We start from the raw sequence: 20,528 nt of genomic DNA, 5'->3' as shown, positions 1-20,528 counted from the left end.
TCATACAAACGTTTGTACAACAGATTGGCCTCTGCTGCTCTTGTTATTCAAAACCTGTATGAAAATGTTTAGAAATAAACCAATGAAAACACAGAAATCCATTTTGCGTGGCTTATTTGGTATTTATGTTGCTCAATACATTTTAAATAAATCAGAAATTGTAAAAATGAGTGATTTTGATTTGATTCGATTTGTGCATCAGATGATGTTCTAACTCTACTAAAATTCTGCTTAGTCGAATAATGTTTCTTTTCAAATTTTTTCTTTTCTCTTCATACACTATGCGTGCAAACAAAAAATCAGAGTCGACAAGCGAATTAACATGTCCGCTCACAAATATGTCCATTATTTGACAGAAAGCACCTGAGTCTGGCCCAGACAAAATATTTTCGAAATCTTTTTAGAGATTCACTTGCAAAGCTATCAGTTTGAGCTTGTTGGTTATTGAACTTCGAAATACAATTTTGCAAAACATTTGGTGGATTTTAAATTTGTGAGCTGCTTCCTTGCTGCTGTCGTTGTTGATTGACTTAATTCAACATCACGTTGCTGCTGCTGTTGTTGTTGTTGACCTTTCGATTAGCAGCTATGTTAGAGAAATTTGGCAACAGTTTCTGAATTGAGTAGGATACTGTGCGGAATTTTTGTACTCAACCGCCAGAACAAGCTTTTGAAAAACTTCTCCATTCAGCTCTAGGGTGTTCGAATTGGTAAACAAAATCTTGAAAATTGTGTAGAGACAAGGCTCCGAATAGCTTTTTTTCAAAACTTTGATTTGTCTGAAGAATTTTTCACGTCTTATGTATCCACCAAAACATGGTAATGGTTAGTGTTCAAAATGCAAAAGGAGTTTTCAAAATGAACACACACAGCATAATTTTTACACCATATAACTCCGCTTTTTCATCACAAGCTGAGAATATTTTGAACGCCTTGTGAAAGTGTTTGAAGTAAACCGGCGATCGTTCGAACATTGCTTCAACAGTATTGAATAATCTGCGGAAGCAGCCGAGGATGAGGACGCTGATTCGTATCCAAACTCCTTTCCCGCTGGTTTATGGTTTTTAGCGGCCGGTTTTTTAGAACGTAGTCAACCGTATGGGAAAGGTCAGCTTATTCAAATGTTCGTTATTCATTCCAAAACGGTACTGATAAGGGTGTTTCACGTGATTCACATATATCAATGTCTGCAGAAGTCCGTGTAATTCTCTTATAATTACCTGAAATGGAGTTATATAGAACATCAAAAGCAATTTTTTGGTGGGTCAACGTAGCCCTGCTAACCGATACACACATACACACCAATACACACTGGTAATAGTCCCTAACACCATGAGCTTCGAAGAAATTGACTGAAAAGATTGGAATAATTGTTGGGTGTGGTAATTCCGTCATAAAAAGGAACCAACGTGTGGTTTCAACTTCAAGCAGCGTGCTCTCCACCTCTGGCGCGCGGCATTCTTGGGTTAAACATGTGTGTGTTCTACTTATCCGACTTGATCCAACTTAATGGAAAACACCTGGCGTTCAAATAAATTTTGTTAATACAAGTGCAGTTTCAGTCTTTTGTCGAAATCTGTTATAGCCAAAGCAATAAAGCAAATATGTTTTCAATCAAAATTCATGGCAAAAATAGTTTGCCTTTGGGTGTGGACACTGGAACCACTGTTAACTCACATAAACTACATGAGGTAAAATCTCTACTCCCCGCAAAACTTTCTTTTGTTTCAGTTTCGAAACAGCATTTCTTCAACTTTGTTGAAAATCTACTGTTTTAGCAGAAGACAATATTTGTGAACAAATAAAAAAAAATCTCCAGCTTAAATTACCTTCAAATCGTTTTCCTGTTCAATTATCAAAAACATTCGAAAAAAATAATTCGCTTATCGTCTTTTCAATGCATTCCAAAATTATATACAAGAAAATATTTTTATCTGATCAAACTTTTTCAAACGCAGAAAATGTCTTTCCATGTACTGAGTGACCAAAACAATCTCAGGGAGCGAACAATTGTGTACCAAAGGTTTCACAAAAACTTTGTGGTTTTTTATTCAACAAAAAACAAACGAGAAACAGGAGAATTGAACAACGCTTGAGCACTTCATAATACCCAAAATCTTCATTTACTTCATTGTAACCTCGCCGGACAAAGAGAGTGAAGTTTGCAGTGGAACCTTTATCACTTCAGGCGGGTTCGTTACACCTTTGTCGCTAACACATCTGTAAACACTTTGTCTCTACCCGTATAACATTGCTACAATGAAAAAAGAAAAAACTCGAACCACTCTATACAAATACTATTGTGACTGCGTGCCCACTTTCGAAAACCAGTTGAGAGAAGTTCGTGCCTGTAGAGACCTAACCGATTTATGGGGCCTTCCGCATTCACCCGAGTCACCACCACCAACACCAGGATGCGTTTCTACGCCAATTCTGATCCTAGTGTCACTGTGACTCCCTAGAGCTCACCGTCTCTGTTTTCCCCTTTTTACAGAGGAGAAACTTGCATAGAATTTTGGCTCCTTGACAACTGCAAGTCAATTGATGCAGTTTTTTCAAAAATTTGTCAAATTCCTCTGTTGTAAGGGATATTCTCTGTTCAAAGTAACATCCATTGTCTTCTCTCTTGAAAAGTTTTCCAAAGACGTACGTCCCAGTGTTTTCATAGGTTTTGAGAGTAGCTCTCATCAACCTATTTTCTGATTTATATAAATCGAAATAGCAATCGAGGCACTCTTTGTCTTTGCTTGTAGTGAAAGGCTTTTTATATCAAATTACCTGGGAAGTTTGTGTTGTAGAACGTAGTCAACTGTATGGGAAATGTTAACTTATTCAAATGAATACCAAATCACCACCACTGACACCAGAGTGCGTTTTTTAACGCCAACTTCTGATCCTAGTGTCACTGTGACTCCCGAGAGCTCGCCGACTCTGTCTTCCCCCCGTTACAGAGGAGAAACTTGCGTAGAAACTGCAATTCAAATGATGCAGAATTTGTCTGCAAGCGACTCCAGAACACGGTGTGGCTCAGGTTCAACGACACCAACAACAATTTTGGAAGACAGGCATGAAACAACAGCAGAAAATGAAGAACAGAAACGGGTTCAATCTTGGTAGCAACAACAACAACACCCAAAAACTCCGAGAAGCCAAAACTCAATCTCACGCCACGAAGAAGAAGGTCTATTGGACCCTGTGAAAAACTCTTTGATTAGAAATTCTGAAATCAGTTTAGAAATTCCGAAACTCTCAGTTTGATGTTGTGATATATTTCTCATTAGAAAGATCAAAAATTATTTTCCAAAATGTTGAGTTCATTCCTCTGATTAAATTGCTTCGAATTTGTGCGAAGAAGATTAAATGTTTTTTGTCTACAAAAAAATTGAGTCTTATTGGTTTGATTTTCGAAAACCAAAAAAAATTTTCGAAGGACTAAAGCCAAATTGATAAAAAAAATTTTTCGGAAACCTGTAAGAAGTGACAAAATTTGCAAAATGAAAAAACACGTATAAACTTGGTTTTATAGAGCACAATATGGTCTACAAAATATGACTCAAACACCTTTATTGAGGAGTGGTGTTCACGCTTATTTTCGAAAGAAAAATAATTAATAAGTATCTCATATTATGTAAAACAACATGCTCCAAACTTTTTCATATCTATTACAGAAAAAAATTGTTTGTAGAAAATCAAGCTTTTTGTGCAAACTACAAAATTTGAAAAAAAAAGTTTCTTTATGACAATCTAAAGCCATAAAATTTTTTAACGTTGCAATATTATCACTATCTTTTTGGTACATTTTGAAGATGTCACTTTAGAAAGACCTCTTAAAAAAATTTAGAGAAAAAACTTTTTTTTTCTGAAAACCTGGTCAACTTTTCAGAAAAATTTAACAAAATCAATTTCGATGCGATTCTTTTGCTGAAAAATGCTCAGATTGAGTTTTTCTTACGGCCTTGTTACAGAAAAAGAAAGTTATGTTGATCATGGCCAAAAAACCATGGGAACACGGTTTTTGGCAAACAACTGTTTTCAATCGCCAAATGTGGCTGCCATATCTTTTGAAAATCGTTTTCCCGAGGATTTTCCAAAGTTATGTAAAAACTAGTCTCCATAAATGCTTACGCTGTAAAAGTATGAGTTACATTAAAATAAAAAACGATTGAAAATTTATTTTTATTCCATTTTTCAAAAACATTTTTTCTTAGTTTTAGAAATTTTTCAACCATCAATTGATTCTGCCTCCAGTATTCATTGGTGAGAAATGTTATACTTAAAGTCAGAACAATATTCAAAAACGTTTTTTTCGATGTTTTTGATTAGAAAAACGCTTATAATCATTTTTCATCCACAAAAGGAGATATTCAGTTGCACTAGAACACCAATAAAGCTATTTAATTAAATAGGGCATGCTAATGCACGTAATTGCATTAAAATTACGCATACATTGCATAGAGATTACGGCTATGTTGCTCCGGCTACTACGACAAGCATTGGTATTTACAATTTAATTCAACTTTGCATAGGAATTGATTGTAGCCCTCCTCGGCCAGAATACCAATCATATTTGCCAATAGATTTGCATACACCATGATCTGCACCCTTATTCATTGACGAATGATAGAATTTGCATAAAGCAGGGACTAAATTTGCGTAAAATGCTAAACACCGTCATACGGTATAAAAAGATGTTTCTAAAGCTTCATCCGTCTCCTAATTTAATTGATTGGGCTGTCATAATTGCGCAATGATATTATTCATACTTGTGTAATCCTTTAGTTAACTAATTGGAAAGAAACTTTATGCCTAAAAATTTTGTTTAGAATTTGTTTTAAAATTGAACCATTCGGGACGTTGGTTCATTTTAGAGAGTTGAAGGTTTGGTTTAGCTCAAACTCAAAACCATTTAGCTTTTAAATTGATTCAATTACGAGTTACTCATGCAAGTCTTGCACCAATCGCAATCTTCACCAAAAAACGTGCATCCTGATGAAGTCGTAGTTCCAATGTACCGCTGTGAACACTGTGATTTCACTTCAACCGGTCTGCGAACTCTCGATCGGCATTTGGTAACCAACATAACCCGTTAGTACAGTGTTGCCTCTACTGCTACATTGGCTTTGATTCTGCACGTCACTTTGCCACACACACATAAGAGATCAACATGGGCTGCCCTCGAGAACTAGTTAAACAAGCAGAAGACTAACAGAATCCGATTTTCAAGGAGTACTTCAAGTTTTCGCTATTTATGGAACGGAGGATGGCCAATATCTCACGGAGTTCATGCTGAACAATCGAAACACACCATAACTGACCTTATAAACGCAGAAGTTTTGAATGCAGCCAAGATCAGTTGGTTGTGTCTCTGGATTTCTACAAAGGAAAAACCATTATGACAACGAAGAGCAAGCTAGCGAAATCTTTGCTAGCTCTGAATTGACTACAGTGTACTTGGACTCTAAAACGAAGAATTTGCCAAGATCTTGATTAAGATGTTGAAGATTCTCTTCCTGTTTTCATCACAGGGCAGTGGATGGATTCTACACAAAGTAAACATAATGGAATTCAAGTGCATGCATCGTCATATATCTTTCTACTTGGTTTCCTGAACTGATTCCGTTCATTGCTCAACATACGAAACCATTCTGACCACAACTGCTTCGTGTATTGTTTCGTTGCCGCGTACTCTTAAAAAATTGAATCAAATCACTGACAGAAGGTCGATCGGGAATTGAAAAGACGAATCAAGATACGTACAAGAGTGCGGAACAACATCCACTCGGAGACTATCAGATGCCAATGCCCATAAACAGATTACCGTACTTTGAAGACGCCAACAACGTTCGCGTTAATGTTTTCGGGTATATATTTGTTAAATAATATCACTAAAAATCAAATATCCCCTCTAAACGAAACAAAAAGGTGAAAAATGTATTGATCTTCATGAATTTGTTTCGTTTGCAGAATCGAGGAAACACGTTTGCGATTCTCGTCTCCAAAAAACGTCTCCAAAAAACCAAACAAAAGCTTCACTATGAACCTTCTTCTCCTGCACGATGAGAATGCCCATCACTACGTATTCAACTTGAATCTCGAACGATTTGTCTCGTACTTCAAAGACATAGCGCATGGCAAAATTGTTTTCATTTGTGTATAAACAGAGAAACTAATCAAAACCATGTTAAAACATGAAGCGAAAATGCAGCAGCCGAAATCCTAATGCCAAAAGAAAGCAACACTTCCCTACAGTTTCGAAACTGGAAAGCACGCTAGCTTCTTCCTAGTTTGTCCTATCTTGTTCCAATTGCTAGAGCACAACCTTCATCCTCTATCCCACACGGCAGGAATTAAAAAAACATGAACCTTGTGGTTATGCTATAGCAGCCATAGAACACGGTAGAGCAATTGCTGTCAGCTTTAAACTCAAAAGAGGTAAAACTGTTTTAACGAATTTGTAAAGTCTTTGCACGTACTGACGTGTGACATCTACAACCGAAAACGAATTTTCTATGGACCCTACAGAGGAGCTGTTCCAGCACCTGAAAATAACACAAGATGTTGTATATGTGAAAAATAAATAAACGATGAGGCTGAGCTTTTTCTTGTCCATTGTCACTATGATTCTCATTTGCTAGGGCGGGAGCATCAACTCTGTAACACTTGTCGCAGAACATTCAACTCTAGTCCGGAAACAAAGTTTGAATTTATACCTTCTACTGAAAAAAAATATATATAACTCTCTGTCGGAGTGTGTTCATAAATAACTTTCAGTCGGAGGCCGGACAACAAGTGCCCTTCTTCGAATACATTAGGCTTATTGACTCATTTAACGTCACGCCCCAATCACTCAAGTTCTTGGTAGCTGATCTGCCCGACAGTCGCTTTGAAATTCTGCGTTCTAATTATGAATCTTACTCCAATAGCTAGTTTCAACTTCTCTGCCAAAACCGGTTTTAGTGTTATTCCTCCATCACATCAGAACAGGTTTTTGAACAAAATGTCTTGCTACCATTATTGTAATGGAAAAATACTTTGCATGGCGGTGAAGTCACTATCAACGAAACCGACTACAATCGTGCTCAAACAGTTGTTTCAAAATTTGCTTGTCAAAACATCGGCGACTACCACGACCTTTATCTAACTTACGACACTTTGCTCCTGGCGAGCGTCTTTGAGGCTTTCAGAAATATCTGCTATGACACGTACGGCTTGGACTGTGCACAGCATTATGGAGCATCAAACTTATCTGGAGTTGCTTTCCTCAAGGTATGCCCACCCGACTTGCATTTGGTAACCGAGAGAGAACATTTTGAACTTGTAGAGCACTTGATGCGCGGAGGAGTGACTTCAATCTATGAGCCACGACTGTTTCAAGCATACAACTGCCACCAGCCCAACTTTGATGCCTCTAAACCATCTATATATGCGTTGATGCTAGATAGATACAGATAACCTTTACGGCGGCAATATGCAAAACTATCACTTGCCACTAAAAGTTTTTTGCTTGACTCATACATCACGCTCGATGAAATACTGGAAACGTCGTCAATGGCTGCATCGTTGAAATTTATATTGGTTATCCACCCGAAAATCATGAAGGTCAAAACTTCCCTCTGGCGCCATCGAAGTTGGACATCAAACAACTTCGGCTGAGTAGTTACTAGAAAAACTTGAAGGTACAGATGCACTTACCTAGAAAGTCATCTGCGCCGAAACTCATTCAAATGCTGTTGGCTAGAAACCACTACACGCTACATTATCGGCTGGCACAATTCTATAATTCAATGGGGCTCTAAATCACAAAACTTCATAGGGCATTAACTTTTGAGCAAGCCAACTGGTTGCGACCCTATGGAGCTTAATACCAGTCTCCGGATTGCTTCCAGTACTGCTTTTGACAAGAAGTTCTATAAAGCCATCAATAATTTGGCGTTTGCAAAAACGTGCGAAACTAAAAAGAACCGTGATCAAGTCGTTTTTGCTCGAAATGCTCAACGTGCGCTACAAAGAACGCAAAACTTTCACTTTAAATTGTTAAAAATCTTTAGAGAAAGCCTGGCTGAGATAAAAATTGCAAAAAATTGGATTAATTGGAATAAACCTACTATTGCAGGGTCTAATGTACTTGATCTGCCCAATCTACCCCTGCTCCAATTCTATTATACAGTGATGATGCCAAAATTTGATTGAAAATTCTCTACTCCGATACTGATTCACTGCTATATTTTTGTAACATTTCTACTTCTCCAACTATCCACCACAGCACCAGCTCTTCTCCAAAATGAAAAAATATTTCGTCCTGAAGTTTGAGGACGAGTTTGCCAGTGTGCCTATTCGAGAATTTTGCGCTCCAATCAGTAAATGCAATTGGTAATTTAGTTTTCATGAAACTCACACGTATCAATGCACAGCTTGTTAGTTGGGACTGTTCAAATGACTTGATTTAGATAGTGGGCAGCAGAAATCAGCTAAAGACGTCACAAAATTAGCCCAAAGACAACTGACGCATGATAGATTCAAAGAAACTTTCTCCTTTGGTCAATTGATCTTCACGCAAAATCATAGGATAGCTTCTAGCAGCCACCAATCACATACAGTAACCATTAATAAAGTGTCGCTCAACGCTTTTGACGATAAACGATACACTCTCGATACATAGTAGTCTAGAGAGTTGAACTAAAATGAAATCCAGAGGGAAATCGAAACCACAGTTGAAACGAATACTGACAACGCTGAAATTCCGTACCCTGAGTTCGTGAGAACCGACGCAATCAGCGAGTCTGATATTGATCCTGATGAAATTGCCGACAAAAATGAGATAGAAGGAAAACGCCCATTGTATAACCCATTTATTGATTATGAAGCGATAGAATCAGACTCTCAATCAACCAAACAAAGCGCTATTTTCTATTCAATTTGACGCTTTTACTTCTCTTATCTATAACAGTTTCTATAACAATTCTTTTCTATATCTTGTAACGTATAAATTCAGCTTTGATTCAACTATAATTTGCTACGTTTTACCACAAATAAGCAAGGCAAGTTGAAACTAGACTGGCTTTCCAATAGCGCAATACCAACAATAACCCGCCAGACAAATACATAATGCGCATTTACTGCTTTCTTAACATAAAAGATCTCTCCAAAGGGATCAGGGATCCCCCTCTGCCGAAACGATCTCGAAGGTTCTCCCCCCGCCCGATCTTCCTGTATATATACCTTACTACTGATGAGACCTGCCCAATAATGAGACTACAAAACAAAAGAAACATGAAAGAGAACTAAAAAGCAATGTTACTTATCGGTAAGGTTTATTTAAAAAGCAAAAGAGGTAAAGTCCAGAGACTCATTGATTTTTTTGAAACCCAATGGTTTCGAAATTTGTGGCAGCTTTCTGCTATTAAACTCATTAAACGATAAAGAGATTAGCATACGGTCTTTTGGTAGTCAAAGCAACCTCTCATTAGTGAGACTCAGTCATATAGATTACAAAATAACAGCAAATATATGCAAGAACAAAAATACAAATCTTCTACAAACGAAGAAATTGTTGAAATCATTAAAACCCATGCTATTCGCCGAAAGTATTAGAAATTTCAGCCTAAACTGGACATTCAGAGCTCATGTTTCTGAAAAATTTTTGCATGAAATCTAGCATAACCCGATAGTTGCCAAATATTAGCCGTCATGACCCCTGCTGGATTGATAGAAAACTAAAAATGTTTTTTCTACAAAATCCCATTTGAGTTGCGAACCATTTTAAAATCATGTTGTTGTTGGACAAACTCATATTTCTTAATGAGAGGAAACGAGGATTAACATCAACCAATAAACATATGACTTGGTACCTAAAAACTATAAGAACATTATTCAAACAGAGGGCATCTAGAATTAGGGTGTTTGGGTTTATCCGTTTTCTAGGTTTGAATCCTTCTTATGAATCTGCTCATCTAATTTTAGATTATTTGATGGTAAACTGTTTTTAAAAATGCAGTGAGCAGAACCAACAAAGAAAAAAGCTCGCTTAAGTAAGTCCGAAACATTTCTTGCAAAATTTTTAATAATCTGAAAACTAAGATAAAGCAAAACTACATTTAATTCGACGAAGTAGAAAGCATAACGCGATAATTCTTGAAAAACAGTTCAAAGAATTGGTTTAACTACTTACCCGACATTTAACATTTCACAACAAAAATTAACAGCGACAGTCACCAAACAATGCCCAAATCGAACCAAAAAATCTGCAAACAATTACAAAGTTAAATTGAATTTTTCCATATTGATCTCAGAATCATTAAAACGGGCAACAGATTTAGAAAGTATTGGCACGTATTTTTAGAATGAGTAGACGAAGAGACAAAATTGTGGGAATCATGAAAAGCAAAGCAAAAAGAGACAAAAACTAAAGAAATCGGCAAAAAACTGAATGTATATGAATGTCAGGGTCGCCAAATGAAAAAAAGAATGAAAGTACGGCAAAAATACTTAACCCTTAACCATCGCACACCATGAAACTTTAGAAGACATGGTATTTGTTCTAGCAATCTAAATGACTGAGAAATAATCAATGGGTTAGTCAAAATGAAACAGGACAATAGACAACGCACTAGGCAAGACAACAAAGTTAACAGTTAACAAGGAAAACTAACAAAATTGAAGAATTGGACCCTAATTCTTGATGAAATTTAACATCAAAATCTTAGGAAACCCTAGCTTTGATTTGAAACTATGAAATGTATCAATATAATCCCAAAAGTCAAACCACGAGACCTCTTCTTAACAGGATTAAAGGAAAGGACATCAAAATTACGACGAAAACTCGCAAAAGTGAAATCTCTTATCAATTTTTCTGAAAGAAAATCACTTTTTATGGTTTCAAACCATCAATTAGTTCCATTAATGACTCATTAGCACCCAATAAGACCTGTCATAAAAGATGCTTAAGGACAAACATAATTTATAGTTGGCATATTGCCGGAAAATAGCCACAATAGCTTTGTGAGATCGGAAATCTCAAAAAGATAGTAAAGATAGAGACGAAAATGAGAAGTTTTTGATTAAATGTTGAGATGTTATATATTGATTATGAATCTGTATAACTTATTTCTGCTTCTATTAACTACTCTTAATTAACCTTCAATTAGAGTGGCATGCGCTCACTTGACATAATCTCTTTGAATCTAATTTAAGAAAGTCAATTTCATAGTGAGGAAGTGATTTTTGAGAGTGAGGTAAGTCAAGTGTAACCAAAATTTTAATCACGCGAATGAACAAAAAACTCGCTCCACTAAGAGTGACAAATGACGTCACGCACTCAATTCAGTTCGAAATTGAATGAACGAATGAACAAAAGCAGATTTGAAGTTGTGACGTCATGTGCTCGTACCAAAAATCTTGACGATTGAATAGAAAAACCAAAAGAAGTCCGATCATAGTCCCAGCTTTTGCTGTGTGACTATTAATAATGAAAAAAGCGGGGGAAAAGGAGTATTCAGTAAAACTTTTGAAACAAATGTTGTCAAAGTCATAAAAAACATTAGCTGCTCGATTATGAATTGATGCAAATGAAAAAAGGAGCAATTCGGATACAATATTATTGTTGCAATAGCCTTCAAGAACGAAACGCTAAAAGTCTAAACGTTGCATGGAAAAAAAATTCCCTCAAAAACAAAATTAATTAAAAACACCAATTTTTCACTCCACATTACAGCCTATTTGAAAATTAATCAAAATTTTTTAGCTAATAGTTTTTTTTACTACATAACGAAAAATCACTCTTTTTGACACATTACCGAAGTGAGAAACCGAAAAGGAGATGAACAAATAAGAAGACAGCACACTAGTACAGTCGCAATACTTTGGATTTCGATTTCTTTGGTTTGTATAGATAGGCTTGTGAAGTTGACATTTCCTTTTTTCTAAAAGATAACGCAGCTATTGAGACTTTTAACTGTTCACAAAATGTTTTACCTTGGCAAAAACTCCAAATAAAGGGAAAAAAGTCACACAACTGTCGAATTAAACAGGCTGTCGAATCAATTAGGTCACACAACTGTCGAAGCAATTAAGACCATAAGTCCTTTCACTAAAGTATACTTTTTTGTTTGATGGTACTCATTCAACACCTGTGCCATCTCTCATCAAATATCATAAAGTAACAGGACAGAAAAATTTACAGATGCAGGAGATATCAAAACATTGAACAAAAAACTGATAGCATAGGTGTCACAAAAACTATTAAAAACACAAAACGGATGTTTACTTTATAAAAGAACCTGTCATTAATGAGACTCATCAAAAATTTGAAGGAAAAAATTTACTCCTAAGATTATTAGTTATCTCTTAAAAGTTTCAGATCAATTCACAATCTCACTTTTCATAACCAATTGGAACTTTGGTAAAAGAGAAAGAATCATGTGCACAGTGAACAGTGACAGCAGACAAAACTTGAAATAATCGTTAAAAATCTACAAAAACGCGATGTCATAGCCATAAAAACAATGACTTTTTCCCCGAAAAAACTTAATATCCTAAAATTTTTTATTGGGCTTCATTTGCACTTGAGTTGAACTAATTGAACCCCTCTACAAAAACTGACTAATCTGTAGTTGGCATTAAAATTGAAGGACCAAAAGACTCTAAGAAAAATGGGCATCCCATTCCATGAAAATTAATGGTTTTTTTTCATTGAAAAACTACACGATCAGACAATAACTGCCTATGTCATAACCAATGTTAACCAATTCAGCAAACTTAGCGAACGCTATCGGACTTTTGAGCAAAAACTACGGAAAAGTACAAAACAACAAAATCAGGCAATTGTTCTCGAAACTTTAAAACAAGATATCTCTTCGGAGAGTGCAAAACTTAATTTCTTCGAATTTATCATTCTGCGCTGACGGGTTTTCTAAAATTTTCAATGAAAATTCCTTTAGATGAAAGTATATGTCGGCCAAAAATGACCAAATAAAGCGAAACCAATTGATCATATACAATTCCACCCCACATTATAGCAAGTCAAACCAATGATAGATCGTTACTAAATCACTATTGTTCCAAATATATTTTGGACGAAGAAATTGATGCTAACCTCGCTCTTTTGTTGAACCAAAAAGGGCCGATTGATATCTTTTCTGCATGATGCAAAATGTGAAGTGAAGCACCAATGAAAATCTAGTGAAAATTTCGACAGTCGTCAATATGAAGGATTCGATTTTTTTCTTGGAAGAAATAAGAGGTTAATTTTTGTCATGACCACTATATCGCTTAACAATTCTCAAAGCTATAATGATTTTTGTTGCACATCTTTTGGTATATTAGATCAAGCATTATGATTATGTTAAGTTAAGATACGTGATTTTTAAAAAAAGTTGAACAAAGCAAGTTATCGTGAAATTTCATCCTACCAGAAGGTTGTGAAGAAAACATTTCATCAGTGTTGATGAACAATCTTCTTCTCATTCTTTTCTTAGCAAATATTTTGCACAATTCTTTTACACTCTTTTAGAGAAGATGTCTTGAACATTTTATGAGAACTCAACCTTAAGAACAATTTTATTGTTATGCAATTGTTTTTTTTTCAGGTCTCTGCTTTAACCAGGAACGACAACAAATTTAAATGTGTACAAACATTTTGACCAATTAATCTGTTTAATACTTGCCTTTTGTTTCACTTAGAAGATCTGTTGAAAACTTTCATCATCTAATTTTACAGCTAAATAAATTTTTATCGAGCAATTTTTACTTCTATTAGTTTTTACCCACTTATACGATAAACAACATCCTTCAAGTCTTAAAACGGGGTTTGTTTTGAGAAAAGAACATGCTGAATTTTTTCCAAGTCATTAAAAAATAAATTGAACCCTCAGTACTACTCGGGTTTTTTCCTTATAACCTTCCTTGGTTGAAGGTTGAGTATTAGCAGTACGTTTAATTCCTTGCAAAGTTATGCAACTCAGGCTGCATAGAAATTAAAGTATATAAAAAGCTTCGTTGATTCGTTTTGCATTTTAATTCAGTCCAGCTTCTTAAGTTTTTTCATTATGTCGTACAAAAAAGCCAATTTGTTGAGCTAAAATACGCAATTCATAGACTGAACAAAAAGACTTTTTTGGAAAAAAAACGGCTTTCTTTTTTCAAAAACTCAAATATCAATGAATCGTAAATTTTTCTTCGCACTACAATTTTTTCTTTGGTCAAAAAACAATACATCTTTTTTGATCAGAACAAAAATTAATTGTGTTATGAAAGCAGTTGAAAAATCGTGTTGCCAATTGTAAGAGTGTTGCATAGTTTTTCAACACTGCCTTTTTGAAAAATTTCATTGAAAATAGTTTTTGTCCCAATGTGAAACATCAGTTCTTTTGTGAACAACTCCTTGAGCCAAAAAAGGCACTCCAAGGTACCAAGTTAGATGCATAGAAATTGTATAAACTATTAGAATAATTTTGAGTTGATTAACGTTCTTCAAGAAGTTTGATGCAAGATAATTGAACTATTTACTTAATGTGCGCTTTTTCTTTTCATGTTGTTTTTCCTTCCGTTTTACGTTTTTGCCAAAAGTTGCGTTAGTTGTTGTCATTTGCAACTGGCCATAACAAAATATGGCCAGTTGGACTCCTTTTGTACTATGAAAACGAAACTGGCAGATTGCCGGAAAATAGCCGCCCTTGACGTGCCATACGCATATCGTGATTGAAACAGAAACAGAAACAGAGAAAAGAAGAAACAGAAACAGAGAAAAAAACTTAGATAAAAAACTAAGAAAAAAAAAGAAAAAATCAATGTCAAAATGCCGCATGTGAACAAAAAGCCACTAGCGTGAAATGAAAGTTTAATTCAAACAAAAAAACATAGCAGGACAAGTTCTGACGAACAATTCAAAGAATTTTCATTGACTTAACAAACAACTAGACCTAGAACGGAAAAACCATTTCTAAAAAAAAAATCAGATGAAAAAAAAACAGAAAATCAATGTCAAAATGCTGCTAGGGAAAACAAAAAACCACTAGTGAGATATGTAATTTTGATTCTAACAAAAAACTGGGTCCAGAATGAGCTGCGACCGGATTGGGAAAACTATTTAGAAAAAAAAACCGATCCAAAAAATCGAAAAAACGGTAAAAATCAGAGTGAAATTGCCGCATGTGAACAAAAACCATTACCGAGAAACCGAACTTTTGTTCAAACACCGTTTTCTAACTCTACTTTGAAATTAGAGCGAAAAAATTAACACCGCAAAACCACTCGCTTTTTCGCTCCATTTCCTGTTTCGGCGTGACCAAAATCACTACTCCAATTTGACTTCAAAAATCAGGAAATGTGTGAACAGATGTTAAAAAAAAGACAGCGCCCCAATACAATTCAAATTCTTTGAATTGTAACTAGGCCTAAAATGAGCTGTGAATGAAAAATCAGAGTGAAATTGCAGCATGTGAACAAAAAAACCTCTACAGAGAAACCGAATTTTTGTTCAAACACCTTTTTCTCACTCTACTTTAAAATAAGAGTGCAAAAAATTCAACACTGCCTTTTTGAAAAATTTCATTGAAAATAGTTTTTGTCCCAATGTGAAACATCAGTTCTTTTGTGAACAACTCCTTGAGCCAAAAAAGGCACTCCAAGGTACCAAGTTAGATGCATAGAAATTGTATAAACTATTAGAATAATTTTGAGTTGATTAACGTTCTTCAAGAAGTTTGATGCAAGATAATTGAACTATTTACTTAATGTGCGCTTTTTCTTTTCATGTTGTTTTTCCTTCCGTTTTACGTTTTTGCCAAAAGTTGCGTTAGTTGTTGTCATTTGCAACTGGCCATAACAAAATATGGCCAGTTGGACTCCTTTTGTACTATGAAAACGAAACTGGCAGATTGCCGGAAAATAGCCGCCCTTGACGTGCCATACGCATATCGTGATTGAAACAGAAACAGAAACAGAGAAAAGAAGAAACAGAAACAGAGAAAAAAACTTAGATAAAAAACTAAGAAAAAAAAAGAAAAAATCAATGTCAAAATGCCGCGTGTGAACAAAAAGCCACTAGCGAGAAATGAAAGTTTAATTCAAACAAAAAAACATAGCAGGACAAGTTCTGACGAACAATTCAAAGAATTTTCATTGACTTAACAAACAACTAGACCTAGAACGGAAAAACCATTTCTAAAAAAAATCAGATGAAAAAAAAACAGAAAATCAATGTCAAAATGCTGCTAGGGAGAACAAAAAACCACTAGTGAGATATGTAATTTTGATTCTAACAAAAAACTGGGTCCAGAATGAGCTGCGACCGGATTGGGAAAACTATTTAGAAAAAAAAACCGATCCAAAAAATCGAAAAAACGGTAAAAATCAGAGTGAAATTGCCGCATGTGAACAAAAACCATTACCGAGAAACCGAACTTTTGTTCAAACACCGTTTTCTAACTCTACTTTGAAATTAGAGCGAAAAAATTAACACCGCAAAACCACTCGCTTTTTCGCTCCATTTCCTGTTTCGGCGTGACCAAAATCACTACTCCAATTTGACTTCAAAAATCAGGAAATGTGTGAACAGATGTTAAAAAAAAGACAGCGCCCCAATACAATTCAAATTCTTTGAATTGTAACTAGGCCTAAAATGAGCTGTGAATGAAAAATCAGAGTGAAATTGCAGCATGTGAACAAAAAAACCTCTACAGAGAAACCGAATTTTTGTTCAAACACCTTTTTCTCACTCTACTTTAAAATAAGAGTGCAAAAAATTCAACACTGCCTTTTTGAAAAATTTCATTGAAAATAGTTTTTGTCCCAATGTGAAACATCAGTTCTTTTGTGAACAACTCCTTGAGCCAAAAAAGGCACTCCAAGGTACCAAGTTAGATGCATAGAAATTGTATAAACTATTAGAATAATTTTGAGTTGATTAACGTTCTTCAAGAAGTTTGATGCAAGATAATTGAACTATTTACTTAATGTGCGCTTTTTCTTTTCATGTTGTTTTTCCTTCCGTTTTACGTTTTTGCTAAAAGTTGCGTTAGTTGTTGTCATTTGCAACTGGCCATAACAAAATATGGCCAGTTGGACTCCTTTTGTACTATGAAAACGAAACTGGCAGATTGCCGGAAAATAGCCGCCGTTGACGTGCCATACGCATATCGGGATTGAAACAGAAACAGAGAAAAGAAGAGATGGAAACTTACTACAGCTTCAAATCTGAAGAGTATTAAGCTTAATACTAATATCAGCTCTAATGAACTTTGATAAACTAATTTAAAAAGACTTAATGACCGGGCTTTATCGTTTTATACAGTTCCTTTTGAATTTGCTCTTTTGACAGTAACCGTATTCACTAAATTACGTAATTCAATGCTTGGAAAAAAATTTAAAAAAACACATTGAGTTGAGACATTGAGTGAAAAAAGTCAGAAGTCAAACGGGAAAATCGTGAATTACGTAAAACGAAAAACGTGATCAAAAAGTAAATCGAGTTAAATAAAAATCAAAGCAGGAAAAGTCCTGACGCACAATTCAAAGAATTTTCATTGACTAAACAGAAAAACTAGACCTAGAATTGACTATGAGTGAATTGAGAAAACCAATTTGAAAAAACTTAGATAAAAAACTAAGAAAAAAAAAGAAAAAATCAATGTCAAAATGCCGCATGTGAACAAAAAGCCACTAGCGAGAAATGAAAGTTTAATTCAAACAAAAAAACATAGCAGGACAAGTTCTGACGAACAATTCAAAGAATTTTCATTGACTTAACAAACAACTAGACCTAGAACGGAAAAACCATTTCTAAAAAAAAAATCAGATGAAAAAAAAACAGAAAATCAATGTCAAAATGCTGCTAGGGAGAACAAAAAACCACTAGTGAGATATGTAATTTTGATTCTAACAAAAAACTGGGTCCAGAATGAGCTGCGACTGGATTGGGAAAACTATTTAGAAAAAAAAACCGATCCAAAAAATCGAAAAAACGGTAAAAATCAGAGTGAAATTGCCGCATGTGAACAAAAAACCATTACCGAGAAACCGAACTTTTGTTCAAACACCGTTCTCTAACTCTACTTTAAAATTAGAGCGAACAAATTAACACCGCAAAACCACTCGCTTTTTCGCTCCATTTCCTGTTTCGGCGTGACCAAAATCACCAATCCAATTTGACTTCAAAAATCAGGAAATGTGTGAACAGATGTTAAAAAAAAGACAGCGCCCCAATACAATTCAAATTCTTTGAATTGTAACTAGGCCTAAAATGAGCTATGAATGAAAAATCAGAGTGAAATTGCAGCATGTGAACAAAAAAACCTCTACAGAGAAACCGAATTTTTGTTCAAACACCTTTTTCTCACTCTACTTTAAAATAAGAGTGCAAAAAATTCACGCCGCAAAACCGCTCGCTTTTTCGCTCCATTTCCTGTTTCGGCGTGACTAAAATCACTACTCCGATTTGACTTCAAAAATCTTGAAAATGTGTGAACAGATCTATAAAACCAGACAGCGCCCCAATACATTTCAAATTCTTTGAATTGTAAAAAGGAGAGCGCCTAAATAATAGCCGTTTCAGAGGCTAAGGGCTGCTATTAATAAGGACACCTATAAGAAATTTACAAAAAAGAACTTCATTGGCTATTCTCTTTAAGTTAACTGTTACAAACAATAGTATACTAAACCTCTCCAAAAAATGATATTGACAGTGGTGTCCTGCGCATCTAATCAAAAAGATTTAATCATCATCTCATCATTGAAGTGTTCAGATCTAACGAGTAGAGAAAAATTAACTAAGAATCATGCTTCTTGCATAATTTTATGATGCTGGTCTTTTTAGAGACAATAAGAAGCAACCAAAATGTAGTTTTTGTCTTAATAAAACAGTTTTTTTTCTTGAAACAGTTCATTAAAAAAATTGAAAATTTTATTTCTCTTTGCATAACTCAGAACGGATTTTAAAGCTTAAAAAAATCAACAATTATGTTCTTTTTTTCAAATGATCTGGTGCCAAGATTTAAACACTTTTGTTTTTTGGAAAATGAATGCTCGGTTACATGAAAAAGAAATCTTAACGAAAGTTTTCCTCAAAAATTTTAACCGAATTTTTCTCGCTCTGGAGCTAGCTGATAAGGTAAACGCAGTTATGAAAAATCTCAGTGATAATATAACTATCGTTTAACGCCTAGAATTTTTAAACGGAGTCCCTATTATGTTCTTCGAACGTTCACTTCTATCCGCTTGCTTTCTCTTATCAGAAAAAAATTAGAGTTGTTCTTAGTTAGGGACATTTTTAGTTGAGTTCAATCAGCAATCAACAGAGGGTAATGAAAGAGGCGGATATTCGACAAAATAGTCCACAAAACACTTTAGTAAAACATAGCCGGCACAGTGCCGGATTAGCTGCGAAAAAAAAAAAAACTTGCATGCCGTATAATAGAGATATAAACAGATATAGATCTAAATTGAAAAAAACATCGACGCCGCTCAAAAAGCTAGGTAAAATCATTCAGCGATAAATTTAAAAAAGCCTGTTAACATTTATTCCGCAGAAGCCTTTTATTAGGGACCTTTACTGCACATATAAATTTCTTTGACATTTGACAAATTTAAATTAAAATTAGGTTTTAAAGTGTGAAAGTCATTTTATTGTGTTAGTGAAGTCACTTAAATCAAAATTCAATGACGCAAGTGATCTCAAAAACTTTGCTCGAGAGAAAGAATGAGAAATGACATCGCATGCCGTTAGTGAGAGGAAGAAGTAATTCGGAGAAATTGACTTTTTCATCTTTGCTTTGTCAACAAATGTAGAACGAAAAAAGAGCGTCAAAAGACAATACAAAAAAATAGCAGGAAAAGTCCTGACGTACAATTCAAAGAAATTTCTCTGACTAAACAAAAACCTAGACCTAGAAAACCATTTAGAAAAAAAATCCGATCCAAAAAATTTAAAAAAAAAACTGTAAAAAATCAAAGTGGAACTGCCGCCTGTGAACAAAAAACCGCCAGCGAGAAGCTAATTTTTGTTCAAATACCGATTTGTTCACTCTAATTTAAAATTAGTGCGAAAAAAATTCACGCCGCAAAACCACTCGCTTTTTCGCTCCAATTCCTGTTTCGGCGTGACCAAAACAGCTACTCCAATTTGGCCTCAAAAATTCAAAAATCACGAAAATGTGTGAACAGATTTATAAAAAAGGACAGCGCCCCAATACAAATCAAATTCTTTGAATAGTAAGAAACCAAGAGCATCGCAACATGGCTCAGCTCAGCTTACAGCTTCGCTGCTATAACAAAAAATGTTTCAAAGATTAATCCTTCTCACCAGTAGCAGCCGTTTCTTGAGAAATTTCTTTTCTGGGGTAATCCTGTTTTTCGTCTTCTATTTTGAGAGATGAGAGCCACAAAAGGAGTCCTTCTTCATCTAGAAGTAGCAAACGTCTGTCTTCGGAATCAGTGAGTTGTAGATTGTTAGCAAGTGCAGAGGAGATCAAGATTTTCAAACAACACACTGTCTCATCTACTGATAAAAACAAAGAAGTATGCATCGTTAACATTTC

The 20,528-nt window shown here is 35.0% G+C and overlaps 1 protein-coding gene across 14 annotated transcripts in view; it reads right to left on the bottom strand.

Moving 5' to 3' along the window:
• The window catches only part of LOC142349588 (uncharacterized), a 65,614-nt gene that overhangs the window by 16,275 nt on the left and 28,811 nt on the right, over positions 1 to 20,528 (bottom strand). For 13 of the 14 annotated variants that reach the window (XM_075401264.1, XM_075401249.1, XM_075401250.1 and 10 more), the window contains exon 6: positions 20,294 to 20,491. In XM_075401264.1, the coding sequence (XP_075257379.1) occupies positions 20,294 to 20,491 (198 nt within the window). The remainder of the gene's footprint in view (positions 1 to 20,293; positions 20,492 to 20,528) is intronic. The other variant, XM_075401263.1, reaches the window with a different exon arrangement.

Source organism: Convolutriloba macropyga, chromosome 11 (assembly GCF_964194025.1).
Source record: "Convolutriloba macropyga chromosome 11, txConMacr16.3, whole genome shotgun sequence".
In the NCBI taxonomy this organism is placed as follows: Eukaryota; Metazoa; Xenacoelomorpha; order Acoela; family Convolutidae; genus Convolutriloba; species Convolutriloba macropyga.
This window is presented reverse-complemented; position numbering and strand designations above follow the sequence as displayed.